Source organism: Monodon monoceros, unplaced genomic scaffold (genome assembly GCF_005190385.1).
Source record: "Monodon monoceros isolate NGI ecotype Baffin Bay Population unplaced genomic scaffold, NGI_Narwhal_1 Super_Scaffold_3, whole genome shotgun sequence".
NCBI classification, from domain to species: domain Eukaryota; kingdom Metazoa; phylum Chordata; class Mammalia; order Artiodactyla; family Monodontidae; genus Monodon; species Monodon monoceros.
Window position 1 is genome coordinate 61,213,210 of NW_021703780.1, and position 17,429 is coordinate 61,230,638.

The 17,429-nt window shown below is 46.6% G+C and overlaps 1 protein-coding gene across 5 annotated transcripts in view; it reads left to right on the forward strand.

The window, feature by feature from the left end:
• Positions 1-17,429, forward strand: part of LIMD1 (LIM domains containing 1) — a 71,624-nt gene that overhangs the window by 31,282 nt on the left and 22,913 nt on the right. For 4 of the 5 annotated variants that reach the window (XM_029243330.1, XM_029243333.1, XM_029243334.1 and 1 more), the window contains one exon: positions 4,839-4,940. The exons of the other annotated variant lie outside the window; for it this stretch is intronic. In XM_029243330.1, coding sequence (XP_029099163.1) covers positions 4,839-4,940 — 102 coding nt within the window. The remainder of the gene's footprint in view (positions 1-4,838; positions 4,941-17,429) is intronic. 5 annotated transcript variants of the gene reach the window in all.

The following is a 17,429-nucleotide window of genomic DNA, read 5'->3' on the forward strand; positions in this document are numbered from 1 at the left end:
GGTCAGCATGCGCTGGATGAACACTCCTAGCTCAGGCTCCGGGAGGTACGCTATTTCCTAGAATATGAAATTTACTTTGTCTTTTATTTTTTTCCTGCCAAAGGAAGACTAGATCTATTCCTTGCCCATGAAGTACTTTTCTATCCATTTACCACAAGCCACAGGGATGAAATATTTTCTCACCTACTTGGCTTCTTGTGGGACCTCCTCCGTCCGTGACTGATGGTTTAGAGCACAAGCGGCTTCCTTCCTTGTTTTGTATCTGCGCTCGATGCTCAGAGTGGTGAGAAAGGATGTCAGCATCCCCAAGGAATGAGAGAGAGTGAGGGGGATGCTGAAGTCAGTAGGTCCCAGCCCTTGGGTTAAGAGGAAGCCAGAGAGAGTGTCACTCTGCTGGCTGCAGGAGCGGAGGAAGGCCTGATGTGGAGAGATAACGCAGCAGGAAGCCCAGGGAGGCCTGGGCAGTTGTCAGTGTCCACTGGAAGATGCTGCCCACCCTGCCTCTCACTTTACGAGCTGGAGTGAGAGGTTGTCTGATTTTATTCCCCAAGCCCAGGCAAGATGAGTTCATGTCCTTGTGACCCAGGAGCATCCCTCTGACTCAGGAGATGTATTCCACCTCTCCTCACTGGCAAGCTGTCTCCAAGGGGGTCCTCTTCCCGCACTCCCCATGCAGACAGGTGGAAGGGCTGATCACTGCTTCAGTTGAGTCTCACTGCTTCTCTGTGCTTTGCAGCTAACATTTCTACGGGGCTTAAGCGCAGAGACCACAGCGATGGAGAGGGAAGAAGTGAGGTTGCGCTTGGGGTGGTTTTGTTCCATGTTTGTGAGCAGAATTACATTCACGTTGCTTTGAGGTTCCATCCAGGCTGCTTTGAGCGTGCTTTGGTTGCTGCCGGACAAACCAGCCGGTGTTGCTCTTTGTGAAGGTTTAGAGTCCAGTCCCAGGGCACTTGGGATGGGTGGTCTGGAAATCAACCCCAGGATCACCAAATAGTATAATTAATACCTTCTCTTTGTCCGATAGTTGCCGTTTTTCAAGAGAAAGTTCTCCCCCCGTCACCATGTTTGAATTATACCATCAACCAGGGCTCAGTAGAGGCCCACGTTGTCTATTTCTCTATTTTTATGTATGTTTGTTGAGGGCATAGGAGTGCACTTTGTCAGGGGCTGCAGGTGTTCAGAGATGCATAAGACTCTGTAGAAGGCATTTACAGGGGTGTGTGTACCGCAGGTACAAGGAGGTGAGGGCCAGGGCAGAGGGGAGGCGACACAGGCTATACGTGGAGCTGCACAGAAGGTGATTCAGCTCAACAGTTCGTCACGGAACCCTTGCGGAGGCCACAGTTAAGACGTGGCCCTGTCTCTCTTTTTTTGGATTTTATTTTATTTTATGTTTCAAACATTTTTATTTATTTATTTTACTGAAGTATAGTTCATTTACAATATTGTATTAGTTTCAGGTGTACAGCGAAGTGAAAAGAATATATATATTCTTTTTCAGATTCTTTTCCATAATGTTATTACAAGATATTGAATATGCGTTCCCTGTGCTGTACAGTAAATCCTTATTATCTATTTTATATACAGTAGTTTGTATCTGTTAATCCCATACTAATTTATCCCTCCCCCTCTTTTCCCTTCGGTAACCATAAGGTTGTTTTCTATGTCTGTGAGTCTATTTCTTTTTTGTAAATAAGTTCATTTGTATTACTTTTCAGATTTCACATATAATAATGTCTTTCTCTGTCTGACTTACTTCACATAATATGATCATCTCTAGGTCCATCCACGTTGCTGCAAATGGCATTAGCTCATTCCTTTTATGGCTGAGTAATATTCCATTGTGTATATATATACACCACATCTTCTTTATCCATTCATCTGTTGAAGCACTTGGGTTGCTTCCATATCTTGGCTATTGTAAATATTACCGCTGTGAACATCGGGGTGCATGTATCTTTTCAAATAAGAGTTTTTGTCTTTTTTGGATACATGCCCAGGAGTGGGATTATTGGATCATATGGTAATTCTAGTTTTAGTTTCTTAAGGAACCACCAGACTGTTTTCCATAATGGCTACACCAGTTTACATCGATGTGGCCCCTATCTTGAAGGTGCTCCCAATTCACTAGGAGAGGCAGGCAGTGCCCAGGTAACCAGTAACCTGCCACAGCACAGTAGGTGCCGTGTCCAGTGCTGGGCACACCAACCCCATTGCTTCCATGTCCACACACACGCCTAAATGCCAGAGGCCCCGCCTGGCCCACTTGGGCCACCTGCTTCATTGGCCGGCCGCCAGCACCATTGGTTTCTAGAGTGATAAGCCTGCTGCAACAGGTTTAGAGAGGAGTGGTACTGGCAGAACCCTGCCGTCTTCACTCTTCCCTGCTAGCAGGACACAGCTCTGATTGTGCCAGCAAAGGAATGCAGTTTGCCCAGAACGGATGTATTTCTTGACTTAAGAGCAGCCTAAGTTGTATGTGAAATAATCAGACAAAGAGAAATGCTGATGCCTCTGAGTTCCTCGATGTTTTCAATTTCATCATGCTGTTTGCTAGGTACAGAAATACCAGCTGTCCAGTAGTTTCATCCTGCATATGTGTGGGCGTGTGCGTGCATGCGTACCCACACACAAAGGTAATTTCATAGCCAGTAAGAAAGGGCGGAAGAGAAGGGCCTTGGGGAACTTGCTGGGGTGTTGGAAACATTCTATATCTTGATCTGGGTTTACATTACATAGGTTACTTGTCAAAACTCATTGGATGATAGACTTATAATTTGTGCATTTCACTGTTTGAATTTTATCTTGAAAAAATAACTGTAAGCAAATAATGGACTCATTAATGACATGCAGGCTGAAGTGTTCAGGGTGAAGTGGACTGCTGTCTGCATCTTACTGTGAAAGGTATCACAAATAAGATGGATGGTTGGATTGATTAAGGGATGGGCAGCAAAATGCTAACAATTGTAGAATTGAGGTGGTGGGCATATGGGTGTTCCCTGTATGATTCTTCCCATTTTTCTGCATGCTTGAAAGTTTTCATAATAAAATGTTAAAGCAGAAGAACTACAAATAACCACCACTTGTGATCCCTAGAACTTTCCATAAGCGAATTCCCCCAAGAGCCAGTTTTCTCGGCTGACCCAGTACTGTTCCTACAGACGGCATCACCTGCTTCCTAAGGGAGTGTTGGTGAAGTGACGTGAGGGCCCTGGGCTTAGTGTGTTCTCTGTGCACCTGGCGTGGTTGGTGTGGGTGTGTTTGATGAAGGATGTGTTAGCTTGGACTTCCTTTGAAGGTGATGCAGTTTATCAACTTGAAATGATAAGAACTCTGAAATACAGGGCTTTCTGCCCTGTAGGCAGAATGTGGCTGGGGATTTGCAGCCTGAGAACAGCCTGACAGATGGGAACCAGAGCTAGAAAAGGCTGGCTGAGCCCCTGACCAAGGACATGAGCTGGCTACCCTGATGGACGCTGGGGGACCTTTTTATGTATATTTAAATTTTTGAAAAATTAGTTATATATATTTTATATATAAAGTGTATAGAGATGTATAATTGATTTTTCAAAAATTTTAACATTATACAGTATATTTAAACAGATCCAGGGGAATTCCCTGGCAGTCCAGTGGTTAGGACTCGATGCTTTCAGTGCCATGGGCCCGGGTTCAATCCCTGGTTAGGGAACTAAGATCCCACAAGCCACTCGGCACGGCCAAAAAATTAAAAATTTTTTTAAATTAAAAAAAACAGATCCAAACACTTTTTGAGACTAGACTTTTTTCAGCTATAACAATGCCTGCCCTTGTAAGTTTTTTTTTAATACAGAAGATGGAAAGAAGTAAAACCAGCCATAATTTTATAGTTTTGGTATATTTCCTTCTTGAATCTTTTTAAAAAAATTTCATGCATTATTTACATAATTGTGATCTTTTTCATTTGACTATAATGGGGGAGTTCTTTGGAAGGGAGATTCCAACACCTCCTTTTATGTGGACTGGCCCACATAAGGGACCATATAAAGGAACCGAAGAGTGGGCATAGGGCACAGACAGGGGAGCCCCGAGCAAAGGCAAGGAGCTGAGACCCAGTGGCCAGGGGCAGGTGCAGGGCAGAGCACTGGGCTTGCAGCCTGAGAGACCTGGGGCTTGGGGGCCTGAACACTCGTTGTAAAAAGTGAGGTTAGTAAATCCCCGTTGGTGGTTCCCATTGTAAATTAAAGGAAATAATTTGTTTGAAGTTGCCCAACCTGTGTATTTGGCATATTGTAATCCTGGTGCAGCATTTGGACATTGTCTTATAACGGTGGGAGGCTTTGAAAACTTTGGGCCACGGAGGAGATGGAAGAAGTGGAGGTATTCTTAACATTAGCACACTGGTGTGGAGGGGACTGAACACGAGCCTGGGGCCTGATTCCTGCAGTGGAAAGAACTGATAGTTGAAAGGCTGACGGGGGGGAGACGGCATGAGAGAAAGACATTGCAAAGGAGTAATCCTCCGGATTTGGTGATGGGCTGGTTAGGGGAAGGGGTGGGTATCTTGCTTTGTCCGTTGGCTTTTTTTTTTTTTGAGTCACACGGACCTCTCACTGTTGTGGCCTCTCCCGTTGCGGAGCACAGGCTCCGGACACGCAGGCTCAGCGGCCATGGCTCACGGGCCCAGCCGCTCCGCGGCATGTGGGATCTTCCCAGACCGGGGCACGAACCCGTGTCCCCTGCATCGGCAGGCGGACTCTCAACCACTGCGCCACCAGGGAAGCCCTGTCCATTGGCTTTTTATCACTCACTTTACACTGTTTCCCTCCTGACTCACTGCCGTGTTCTTTCCCTTGCAGGAGCCTGTGTGAAATGCAGCAAGGGGGTGTTTGGGGCCGGCCAGGCCTGCCAGGCCATGGGGAACCTCTACCACGACGCGTGCTTCACCTGTGCAGCCTGCAGTAAGTGTGTGTGTGTGTGTGTGTGTGTGTGTGTGTGTGTGTGTGTGTGTGTGTATGTGTGTGTTGAGGGACAGGGTAAGGAACACAGGGAACCAGGAAGGGAGGAGACGGAAGAGCATCCTTCCTGGAGACACTTGGCCCATGTCCCTCCATGGTCCTATGGGAAGGCAGGACAGTGTCCTCTAGAACAGGGTTTTGTACCGCCAACACAAGGCCCATCAGGGTAAGCTGACTTATCACAGAGTACCAGGGTTTGCCTGGGGCCCACTCTGGTGGTAGTGGAGCAATCCCTAATAACATCAGGTTTGTAATGCATATCAGAGGTCTCAGAAGAGTTGGGAGGAAAGCGCTGGGATTCACCGTTGTCTGCCCTGTTGTCAGTTTTCTCCGCCACTGTGGAGACCAGTCAGTCAGTTACCCCTGTGTGAAGTAGGGTCCTTTCACAACTCTTTGGCCCCGATCTTTCATTTGGAGGCTGCAGTTCATTGTGAAGTGTGAGCGTGTGCGTGAATGCCTGTGTGTATGCATGCCACACACGTATCGATGCCTCTTAGCAAACACCTCTGGGCATCTTTGTACTGCATTATGGGCATTGTGCCTAAAGCAGCAAACCAGGAAACTAGGCCTGTGCTCAGCTCAGCAAACTGCTCATTGAACTGATGGCATCCACAGTGGAAGATTCTAACACATTGCAGGCTGTTTGCCAAGTCTGACGGAGCCATGAATTGTGCTTTTTTCACGGTCTCTACCAAAGATTAATTTTGAGGAGCATTTTTGAAAAATGTCCCACTGACATCTCCACTTCTACACCAAGGCTGGCAGCTGTCTATTAAAAGGGAACATTACAACAAAGCCAAAGAGAGTCCGGGACCAGGGGGTCTTATCATCTGGCCCAGCGGTCCTCAGTCCTGGCAGTTCATTAGAATCATGGGAGGGTTGGGGGGAGAGATTTTAAAAGCCAGTGATGGACTTCCCTGGTGGCACAGTGGTTAAGAATCTGCCTGCCAGTGCAGTGGACACGGGTTTGAGCCCTGGTCTGGGAAGATCCTGCATGCCGCAGAACATCTAAGCCCGTGCGCCACAACTACTGAGCCTGTGCTCTAGAGCTCGCGAGCCACAACTACTGAGCCCGTGTGCCATAACTGCTGAAGACTGCGTGCCTAGAGTCCGTGCTCCACAATCAGAGAAGCCACCGCAATGGGAAGCCCGTGCACCGCAACGAAGAGTAGCCCCCGCTCTCTGTAACTAGAGAAAAGCCCACGCACAGCAATGAAGATCCAATGCAGCCAAAAAAAAAAAAAGCCAGTGATGCCCCAGCCCCACCCTGACCAGCAGAATCAGAAGCCCTAGGGGTGAGGTTTCTAGAGTGGGTCACATGTATTGTTTCTAAGCTCCTCCGGTGACTCCCAGGTGTGGCCAGAACCGAGTACCTGGGATTAGTGCCAAGCTTCTCATTTTAGAAGCCTCCGGAGACGGAAAGAGGAGGGACTTTCTCGGCTGGTTTGTGGCACAGCCCTCAAGAGCCCTCTGGTTCCCAGTCTGAAGTTCACCAGGTGGGCATGGGCCTGCCGTGCCTTGGTGGCACAGGCATATGCCCAGTTCCAAACCTTAGGCTTCATCCTCACCGTGATTTCCCATAAAACACATGCCTAAGAGTTTCCGCCTTGATCGTTACTCACCTTTGTAGGGAAAATTGTGAAAGACTTTGAGATGGATCACACCGTCTCCCGAGCGTCCGCAGTGGAAATGTAGGAGTTTTCTGGTTATTGGATTCCCTGGGTCTCTGGGCCTTTCCTTGCCTTTGAGCTGTGTTACACTCTGTAAGTTGCAGAGTCTTGACGGCAAGGCCCGTGATTCCTGTCCACAGCAACGCAAACTGCGTCTGGCAGAGATTGACCAGTTTTGCACCCATTAAGCAAATTTACTTCAGCATTTCTGATGGCCTGCATGTGGATGGTTCTTTGCTGTCTCCCAGTTGTAACATCTTATTGGTCTCTTATTCAATGATGAATTAAATAAAATCTTTGACCTGTGTTTGCGTTTTATCTGTAAAGAGTTGTGATCACACCTTCTTTTAAAAATTATCTTTGGCTTTTGGCTCCTGTAACTGTTTCTTAATATTTGCTCTACCTTTCAGGAAAAAAGAAAATAAATATTGAGTAGAGGCTGTTTTTATACCTCAAGCAATTACCATTTGAGCTAGAAAGTTGTTGGGGGGCAAAAACTACTGGTGAGTCTGTTGATTCCACCAGTGGCTGCTTGACTAGCTGGCAGTTCCTTAATGGGCTGAGTTTATTGTCAAATTACGACAAACACAAACACTCAGGAAGACAGCTGCTTTGGGATTTTGCTTGTTCTAGCATTTAAGGCCCTTGTGGTCTGGTCTGTGTTTTATTGCTTCCTACTTCCTTATCACAGTGAGACAATTTGTCTCTTCCCCATTCACTCCCTGGAACCTCCTTTCCCCCCTCACTTCGTGCATTTAAATTCTGTCCAGCTTTTAGGACCCAGCTCCAATGCCTCCTCTTTCAGGAAGCCTTCCTTGTTCCCCAAGCAGGAAAGAACCATTTCTCCTGAACTAGGCATGCCCTGCCTTCTCACATAAACAATGAACCACTGTCTGTGATTCTGGTGCTGCCAGCAAACCAGGGCCTAGAGCAGACTTGCTGAAGGAAGCTCTGAGTTCCATCAGAAAGTGAGTGTGGTGGCATTCCTGTTGTGGGTAAGCATACAGCTTCCTCCCCACTCACAGGGAGCAGTTGGAGACCCAGGCACGTGTCTGAGCAGCTTCTCGTGGACGCCAGAAGTGACTTGCCTTTGTTCAGTTAACTTACTGCTGCCAGTAACTGCTTTCAGCAGAAGGAGGTGCCAGGGTGGCCCACGTCCTGCCTCTGCGAGTCCTCAAGGATGTCTGCATGAGCCTCGGCACGTGGACACAGCACAGTGGGGGCCGGGCTCTCATCCAGTCTGTCCCCTCCTTCGTTGGGGAAGAGAAAATTGGGGTCAGAGAGGGAAAGAGACTTCTCGAGGTTGAAAACCGAGCAGTTGAGCTGAATCCATGGCTCCTGAATCCAGATTAGGTTGGCCTTGTACATCTGTTTGTCTGGTTGGTTACAGTGTGTGTGAGAGCGTACTGTATATATGTGTGTGTGTGTGTGTGTGTTTTCCCATTTCATTTATGAGAATAATCTAGCTTGAAACACCGTCAAGATGTATTTCTGTAGGTACACACACATGCACACACACCGGCACGTGCACACACTCACTTCTTGGGTCTTATTGATACTTTATTAAAACATAATATCGGGATCTTATTGAGAGCTCACATGCACTTACAAGGCCAGGCCAAGGCCTGACTGATTTGATCAGTAAAGATAAAACAAGCTACTTCTAGGTTCAGACAATTTATTCCCTTCGTGAGCAACAAAAAGGACATGCCGAAGGTGCCTTTGTCCCTGTCCCACACCCCAGAAGGGACAACACTGAAACAAAAGGGCCGATGACTGCAGTGTAAGTTACGGGATGTTAAGTAGTCAATCCTGAACACGGCTAAGTCGTCATGAGTCAGCAGCTCCCTTCATTCAGAGGGGTGGGGCAGAGAGCCCTCACCTCATCAGAGGTGAGAGACTGTCTCGTGTCCCAGAGACAGCCCTAGAGCAGTTCCTCACAAGCCGCTCGTCCTTTGTCCGTCCTTTGTCCTGGGAGGATCCCAAGGTATTTCACACGCCCAGACAAACCTCTGACTCCGGATGGTGCAAGTTCTCCCGGGCACCTCGGCCAATTCCCCATCTGCCAACAGGCAACAATGTTTAGTTCATTTTTAGTTGTGGGAACAACATGACAGCCACAAAAAATTTTAAAGACAGTAACCTGGTTTGTTATCATTCTAGAACAGGTATTTTCACTAATATTTTCCCTTCGAGATTTTGTCCAGATTTATACACATTTTTTAGAGTTGTGATCATAGAGTGTAAACCAGTATTGTATCCTTTTTGATTTAATATTGTGTCATAAATTCACCCTAGTTTGTAGTCTTCTTCATAATAATCATTTTAACAGTTACATAGCTGTCAACTGAGCCGTTCCTCGGTTTGATGGCAGGGAGCGAGTGTCTCTGTGTCTCGGGTTTGTTGGTTATTACACGTGGCCCCAGTCAATGTCTTTGTGCCTGCGTGCTTTTCTCCCTCTGCTGAGTTGTTTCCTTGGTGTTCGTTCCCAGAAGCAAGCATTCAGGGCACGATGCGTGGGCGTCTATGTGGTTTGTTAAAGTTCTTTTTTGACATGCTCCTCCCTCGGCAGCGGGTGTGTTTGGTTGCCATGGAGATGTGTGCTGTGGGTCTCCCTCTCCCACCTCGGCTCTGCCCACCCAAGGTGGCCAGGCCCCCCGACTGGATGCTCTTAGGAGCTGTTGGCACAGCATGGGTGGGGGGAGGGTAGGCATGGCCTTGGCCAGCAGCCATGTGCCATGTGTCTGGACACCATGTGTCAAGTGGCCTGAATGAGGAGAAGCTGGCGCCTGTCTGTGGCTCGAGAGAGGTGGAACAAAAAGGAAGAAAAAGGGTGCTGGACTTGGGGGGTCAAGTGACGTCTCCTCGGCACCTTCCAGGATAGACTATGAGGCAGAGGGAGGCCAGGCTCTGTGTCCTCACCCCAGGCCGTTTTAGGCCCAGAAAGTAAGATTTTGTTCATTTAGTAAAGACTAAATAAATTCCATCCTGGAGTCATGGGGAGACCAGTTTGCCATGTTCACGGTCCCTACTGCTTTTTAGCTGTGTGAGTTGGAAAACGATGGACGACATATGACATGCTCCTCCCCAGAAGCCAATAGACCACAAGGGTGCCCTGGTCTTTGGGGTAGGGCTTGGGGGGCAGGCAGTCCTGAGGCTGATGGGGATTATGCCCAGCACAGGCCTGAGCTCAGAGGAAGGCAGCTGGGGGCCGGATGGGGTCCACTGACAGAACAGGGCTGGGATGTGCAGGTCATGGCCAGAACAGGTGACTCTTGAGTGTTGTGACCTAGTGTTTATGTGCCTGAGTTGGTGGTGCACTTAGGGAAAAAACACAACAAAAATAAGAATATATGCCACTGCCCATCCCACCTTCCCAAAACCAAACATCCATGCCTGTTAAAGGTTGTGAAGGGATTTTATAGTGAAATCTCACACATTTATTTAGACCCCATCTGGGAAAGTCTGTCTAACAGAGTCAGTGAAATCCTGCATCCAGAACACCAGAAAGTGCCATTTCATTCCTTCAGGTAAATGAAGCAACTAGAAATAAGCCCAGAGCTGTGGGACGGAGGTTCTTAGTGAGTAAATCAGTGATTGGTGATTCATCCATCATAAGTTCACATCTGAAGTGCGGCAGGGCTCTTGGTGGTTGTTTTGTTTCTCTTACCAAGTCTAAGCACTGCCTCTGAAATCATGTTAACCTTTTTCATGGACTTTGTATATGCCTCCTCACCAGCCCAGCCTTTGGAGATGCCCAGATTCTGAAATAGTTGAGCCTGAGTTAGGGAGGTCTCCCTTTAATTCATGGCAGGCACGCTTTCTTAAGAGTCATCTCAATATTTGTAAGTAATTCGCAGGTGAGCTTTCTAGCTTACTTTCGGCCTGACCCTGCCCTGATCCTCTCACTCGCAGTAGCTCACGAAATCCTTATTAACAGCCCCGTGAGTTCAGCATTGTTATTACTCTCATTTCACAGACGAGCAGAGGCTTGGAGAGTTTAGTTTGCTTGTGGTTGGCTATATCGATGTCAAATAGCCTGGTTGGCACTTGAACCAAGGACCGTGTGGACCCACAGCCCTTGCTTGCAGCCACCGTATCAAATTAGCTTTGCTTAGAGAGACACTGGATCTTGCCATGACATCTCAGGTTCATCTCTGCCTGGGGGCTATGTGACAGCAAAGGTTGGGTTTGGGGATACTTTTGACTTGTGAATGCAGAAGAGTGGCCTTGTACTTGGAATAGGGGAGCTAGAATTCAGTAGTGGGTGGGATGTACCCGTAGGAGAGAAGTGGATTAAGGGCTTTGATTAGAGGTCTGTTCCTTTTTAAGGGCTTTGATCCCTGAATTTCTGAGCTGTTGGGTCATCCCAATAGTCCTCATCAGATTCGGCATTTGTGTGCGAGCTGAATGAGTCAGCTGGATCTAGGGAAAAAGCTGAATGAAGATCAAGAAAGTGAGAAAGGGACAGTGGGCAGATACAAAGGAAATCAGCGGGTGAGGGTGAAATCAGGAAACGACCAAAACAGACGGAGCTGGGCAAAGGGCTGTGCGGGTTGGAGGAGAGCAGAGGGGTGGCTTTTACTTGACGTGTCATCAGACGGTCACTTGTCCCTCTCCAGCAAACCCAGTTCTGCTACGTGCACCAGAATTGGGACCAGACTTGGTTTCCCAGGTCAGACTTTGTTGATGCAGTGAGAAGCCATGATGTCCCCGACAGTGAGAGAACATCAGCTTCTTCGTGCCTGTGACATTAAAGGAGTCTGGAATTTTTAAGCTATGTTGTGAGGGTAACTCCAGTGCGACCTGTATCATTAATTGCCACACCTGCATTCCAAACACTTTTCTTATATTTGCACACGGATAGTTTGGGTGGAAATCTGCACCCTTTCCTTCAATAATCCCAGACCAACGGTGAGACTTGGCGGTACCCAGTGTGTGCTCAACTCTAAGAGCAGAATGGAGGGTGCTCTGACACGACGGGGCTCATCACACCCTGATAAGCACATGACGTTACACTGGGTGCCTCATCTCAGACCCAGAACCCTGGATTTAGGGAGTGAGGTCTTTTACGGAAAACTGACCTTTATTCTGGCACCACAGTTACTGCTTGGGCCTCCTTTGTGCCCTCATCTTGCTAAGGGCATCTCTTCTCTCTTAAATGTTCTGTCTCTCAAACGTTCTCTTAAACTTCTGTCCCCACCTCTGGCCCTGTGATGGTTAATTTTATGTGTCAACTTGACTGGGCCGTGGGGTGCCCAGATTTTGGTCTAACATTATTCTGGGTGTCTGTGAAGGTTTCTTGATGGAGTAACAATTGGTAGACTGAGTAAAGCTCTCCCTTATGTGGGTGGTCCTCACCCGATCAGTTTTGTTCAATAGAACAAAAAGGTGGACGCTTCTGGAGTAAGGGGACTTCCTCCTGCCTGACTGCCTTGAACAGGGACACCCGTTGTTTCCTGCCTTTGGACTGGAGCTACATCATCACTGTCCTGGGCCTCCAGCCTGCTGACTGCAGATCTTGGGACTTGTCAATCCCCATAATCATGGGAGCCAATTCCTTTTAGCCAATCAACCTCCCTTCCTCTCTCTCTCTTCCTCCTCTGCCTTCCCCTGACAATTTCGTCTGCACCCAGGCTTTCTACCAGTGCTCTGATGCCTCTGACATGGGTTGTACTATGAGCCACTGTTTGCAGAATATTTGCTTGGTCATCTCACGCCCCTCATTTGCTTCCCAGCCACACTCATTTGCACAAGAGGAAGTGGAGCCCCAGAGCGGTTGCATAGCTGGTCTGTGGGGGACTGGGGTCCCAACTCAGGTCCAGGTGGCTCCACAGTCTATGTTTTTGCCATCTCTCCGGTCCTCACCCTTTACCAAACACCAGCCCCAGTCCCGAGAAGCTTGTTCCACCTGCAGACGTCCTGATTCCTGAAGTCTACAGAGCAGAGGCCCGCGCGTGCATGACGAGCATCCCAGGGGGGTCCGATGCAGTCAGCTGGGATCTTGTCTGTGGCCACGTGACTGGCCTCACCCCCACCCACTTACCTTCATTTGTCCCCCAGCTCCCTGGCTGCTTTTCTGAGCTCTAGACGTGCACTGTCCAGTAGGGTAGCCACGGCCGCATGTGACTTTTGAGTGCTTGAAACGTGGCTAGTGTGACTGAGGAGTTGACATTTTTATTTCATTTTAATTAATTCAGTTTAAATTGAAATAGCCACACGTGGCTAGTGGCTACCATATTGGACATTGTAGGTAAAGTCTCTACTCCTAAGCCATAGTTCACTTATTAATAAGAAACAATCAGTAAGTTTATTGTTTTTACTTTATGCGTCACAAAGGCAATATAGTCACATTGTAAAAAAAATACATGTGGAAGAAGAAAATCACCCATAACCCCAAACCAAACCAAAACAAAACAAAATAACGTTGGCTATACCCACATGGACATCATTTTTGCCAGGTTGTCATCACAGTACTTGCTTTTATGTTCTGTTTGTTCCATTTAGAAGTACGTCATATGCTTCTTCCTCATTGCTCTGTGGTCTTCTGTTGACTTGATGACTCAAAGCCAATGCAGTCTTCCTGCCAGTTAAAGTTTAAAGGGGAAGAGAATCCTTATTACCACATGAGCCAGGCGTGGATCCTGTGATCAGGTTTTCAAGGACCAGGTGCACCTCCGGGGCACTGAGCAGCCTGGGAGTCTGGCAAATCCATTGCCAGGACAGACCGTGCAAGCAGCAGCCCCTGCAGTGTCCACTGTTGGTGGGTTTGCAAGCCAGCGGGGGCCCGGGGGCCCCACTGGGGGAAGACCCTCTCTGTTCCTCCTGTGGATCACTGCTGTCCCTCCTCCTGACTGCCTCAGGTCCTGTTTGCTGCCCTGCCCACCTCCATCCACACAGTTGGCCTTTGAGCACAGCTGTGAGGGGACCAATCCCCTGCTCTGAGACCTCAGCCACTTCTTCTCATAACATCATAGTCCGATTCCTTTACTTGACATTGAACACATTCCTTCCCTTTCTTGTCTGATCTCTTGCCACTGTCTCCTCCACCCTGTGTCCTTCGGAACCTCTGGCCACACTAAACATCACCCACCCTTTCCTACCCCTGTCTTGTCGCCCTCACACTTCATCCCACCAGGTACGCATCACTGTCCAAGCGATGTCCTCCATTGTGATCTCTGCTGTGGCTCCTCTGATGCGGGTTTCATACACACCTTGTTCATTTACCTGTCTTGTGGTGTTTTGAATTATAATTAGATTGAAACTGTTGGCAGGGGTCTATGCCTCCCCCTCTGTGGTCAGTTTTGTGAGAACGGGGACAGTGTTTAACTGACCTTGATTTACCCTTGATCTGCCATCTTTAGTATAATGCAGGGCACACAGTTAGCACTGAGGAAATGTTGGAGGGCATAAAGGTGGCATTATCCATTACCCTGTACCCATAAGCTTTCACTCCCCATTCCCCATCCCTCTTTTTCTAGCCCTAAGCAAGCACTCCTGTATAGATTTGCCTACTCGGGATGTTTCATATAAATAGAGTCATATATATGTGGTCTTTTGTAACTAGCTTCTTTTACTTAGCGTAATGTGATCCAGAGTCATCCACGTTGTAGTGTGTATCAGAACTTCATTCCTTTTATATTTATTTATTAAAATATTTATTCATGTATTTATTTATTTTTGTCTGCGTTGGGTCTTCATTGCTGTGCGTGGGCTTTCCCTAGTTGCGGTGAGTGGGGGCCGCTCTTCGTTGAGGTGCGCGGGCTTCTCATTGCCGTGGCTTCTTTTTGTTTTGTTTTGTTGCGGAGCACGGGCTCTAGGCACGCGGGCTTCGGTAGTTGCAGCATGCGTGCTCAGTAGTTGTGGCTCGTGGGCTCTGGAGTGCAGGCTCAGTAGCTGTGGCGCACAAGCTTAGTTGCTCCGCGGCATGTGGGATCTGCCTGGACCAGGGATTAAACCCACGTCCCCTACATTGGCAGGCGGATTCTTAACCAGTGCGCCACCGGGGAAGTCCCTCCGTTCCTTTTTATGGCTGAATGATAATCCATCGTATGGATAGACCACATTTTATTTATCCATTCATCAGTCAGTGGACACTCGTTTCCACTTTTTGGCCATTATAAATAAGGCTGCTATGAAGATTCCTGTGCATGTTTCTGTGTGGACATATTTTTTCAGTTCTTTAGGATAGATATCTAGGAGTGGAATTGCTGTGTCATATGGTAACTCTATGTTTAACTTTTTTGAGGCACTGTTTTGCAAAACGGCTGCACCATTTTACATTCCCACCAGCAGTGTATGAGGGTTCCAGTATCTCCACATTCTTGCCAGTACTTGTGATTGTCTGACTTTGATTCTAACCATCCTAGTGAGTGTGAAGTTGAATCTCAGTGTGGTTTTGATTTGCATTTCCCTGATGACTGATATGGAGCATCTTTTCATGGCCTATTTGTATGTCTTATTTGGAGAAATGTCTATTCAGATCCCTTACCCTTTTTTTTTTTGGCTGCACCGAATGGCATGTGGGAACTCAGTTCCCCGAACAGGGATTGAACCTGCGCCCTCTGCATTGGAAGCTCGGAGTCTTAACCACTGGACTCTCAGGGAAGGTCCCCCCTTAGCCATTTTTAATTGGGTTATTTGTCTTTTTATTATTGAGATCTAATGGTTCTTTATATGTTCTACATGTAGATATCCTGTTAGATACATAATTTACCAATGTTTTCTGTTATTCTGTGCACTGTTGTTTCACTTTCCTGATGTTATTATTTGCAGCACAGAAGTTTTAAATTTTGATATAGTCTAATCTATCTATTTTTTCTTTTGTTTCTTGTGGTTTTGGTGCTTTATCTCAGAAAACATAGACCTACCAAATGTCACAAAGATTCATGCCCTGAGAGCTATAGTTTTTAGCTCTTAGGTTGAGCTCTTGGATCTATTTTGAGTTAATTCTTGTATGTGGTTTGGGGTAGAAGTTCAGGTTCATTCTCTGGCGTGTGGATGGCCAGTTTTCCCAGCCCCGTCTGTTGAAAAGGCCGTTCTTTCTCAATTGGATTGTTGCGGCAAATTCGTCAAAAATTCATTGACCCTAAAATGTAAGGGTTTACTTCTGGTCTCTCAGTTTTCTTCCATTGCTGTAGTCAATTATCTTTTAAAGAGATTTAACTAATGAGAACAAAATCTTATTTTTCCATGCAGTTACTGTTTCTAGTCTTCTTCATTCCTTTGTTTAAATCCAGATTTTCATCTGGTACCATTTTCTTTCTCCTTAAAAGACTTCCTTTAGGGCTTCCCTGGTGGCGCCGTGGTTGAGAGTCCGCCTGCCGATGCAGGGGACATGGGTTTGTGCCCCGGTCCGGGAAGATCCCACATGCCGCGGAGCGGCTGGGCCCGTGAGCCATGGCCGCTGAGCCTGCGCGTCTGGAGCCTGTGCTCCGCAACGGGAGAGGCCACAACAGTGAGAGGCCCGTGTATCGCAAAAAAAAAAAAAAAAAAAAAAAGACTTCCTTTAACTTTTTTTTTTTTTTCCCTTTGGTAATGCAGATCTGCCCGTGCAGAATTGTTTCAGCTTTTGAATGTCTGAATTCAGCCGTACTTCACTTTGGTTTTAAAAGATATTTTTTGCTGTGTGTGGAATTCTAGGTCGATAGTTCTTTCATTTTTAAAAAATGTTGTTTCACTGTTTTCTTGCTTGCTTTGTTTTCAATCAGAAATCCAGTGCCATCTTTATCTTTGTCTCTTTGTATGTAACTTGTCTTTTTCCTCTAAGGTTTTCCCTTTATCATTGATTTTGAGAAGTTTGATCACGATGTCCCTTGGTACACTTCTCATGTTTCTTGTGCTTGGGGTTTGTTGAGCTTTTTGGATCTGTTAGTGTACGGTCTTCATCAAATCTGGAATATTTTTGGCCATTATTTCTTCAAATTTCCTGCCACGCCCTCCTTTCCCCTTCAGGGACTCCAGTGGCCCCTTGGTTCGGCATCTTGAAGTTGTCCCATGGCTCACTTTAATGGTCTTTTCTTTCTTTCTTTTTTTAAAAAATTTAATTGGAGTATAGTTGATTTACAGTGTTGTGTTAGTTTCAGGTGTACAGCATAGTGATTCAGTTATACATATACACGTATTCGTTCTTTTTCAGATTCTTTTCCCATATAGGTTGTTACAGAGTGTTAAGTAGAGTTCCCTGTGCTATATGGTGGTTTCTTGCTGATCATCTATCTTATATATAGTAGTGTGTGTATGTTAATTCTAACCTCCTAATTTATCTCCCCCCCACATTAATGGTCTTTTTGTTTTTTAGATTCTTTTCCTCTCTGTTGCATTTTGGACAGTTTCTATTGCTATGCTTTTAACGTCATAGATGTTTTCTCCTGCAATGTGTAATCTGCTTTTAATCCCATTCAATGTATCTTTCATCTGACATTTTAGTTGTCATCTCTAGCAGTTGAATTTGGGCCTCTTAAAAATATCTTCTGTGTCACTGTTTAACTTTTGGAGCATATGGAATAGAATAACAATAACTCGTCCTTCTTTACTAATGCTAATGTCTGTGTCAGATCTGGGTTGATTTCCATAGATTGATTATTTTCTCCATTATGGGTTGTGTTTTCTTGCCTCTTTACATGCCTGATCATCTTTGATTGGATGCCACACATTGTGAATCATACCTTGTTGAGTCCTAGATATTTTTACATCCCATTAAATCTTCTTGAGAATTAAATCTTCTGGGGTGCAGATAACTTATTTAGAAACAGTAATCCTT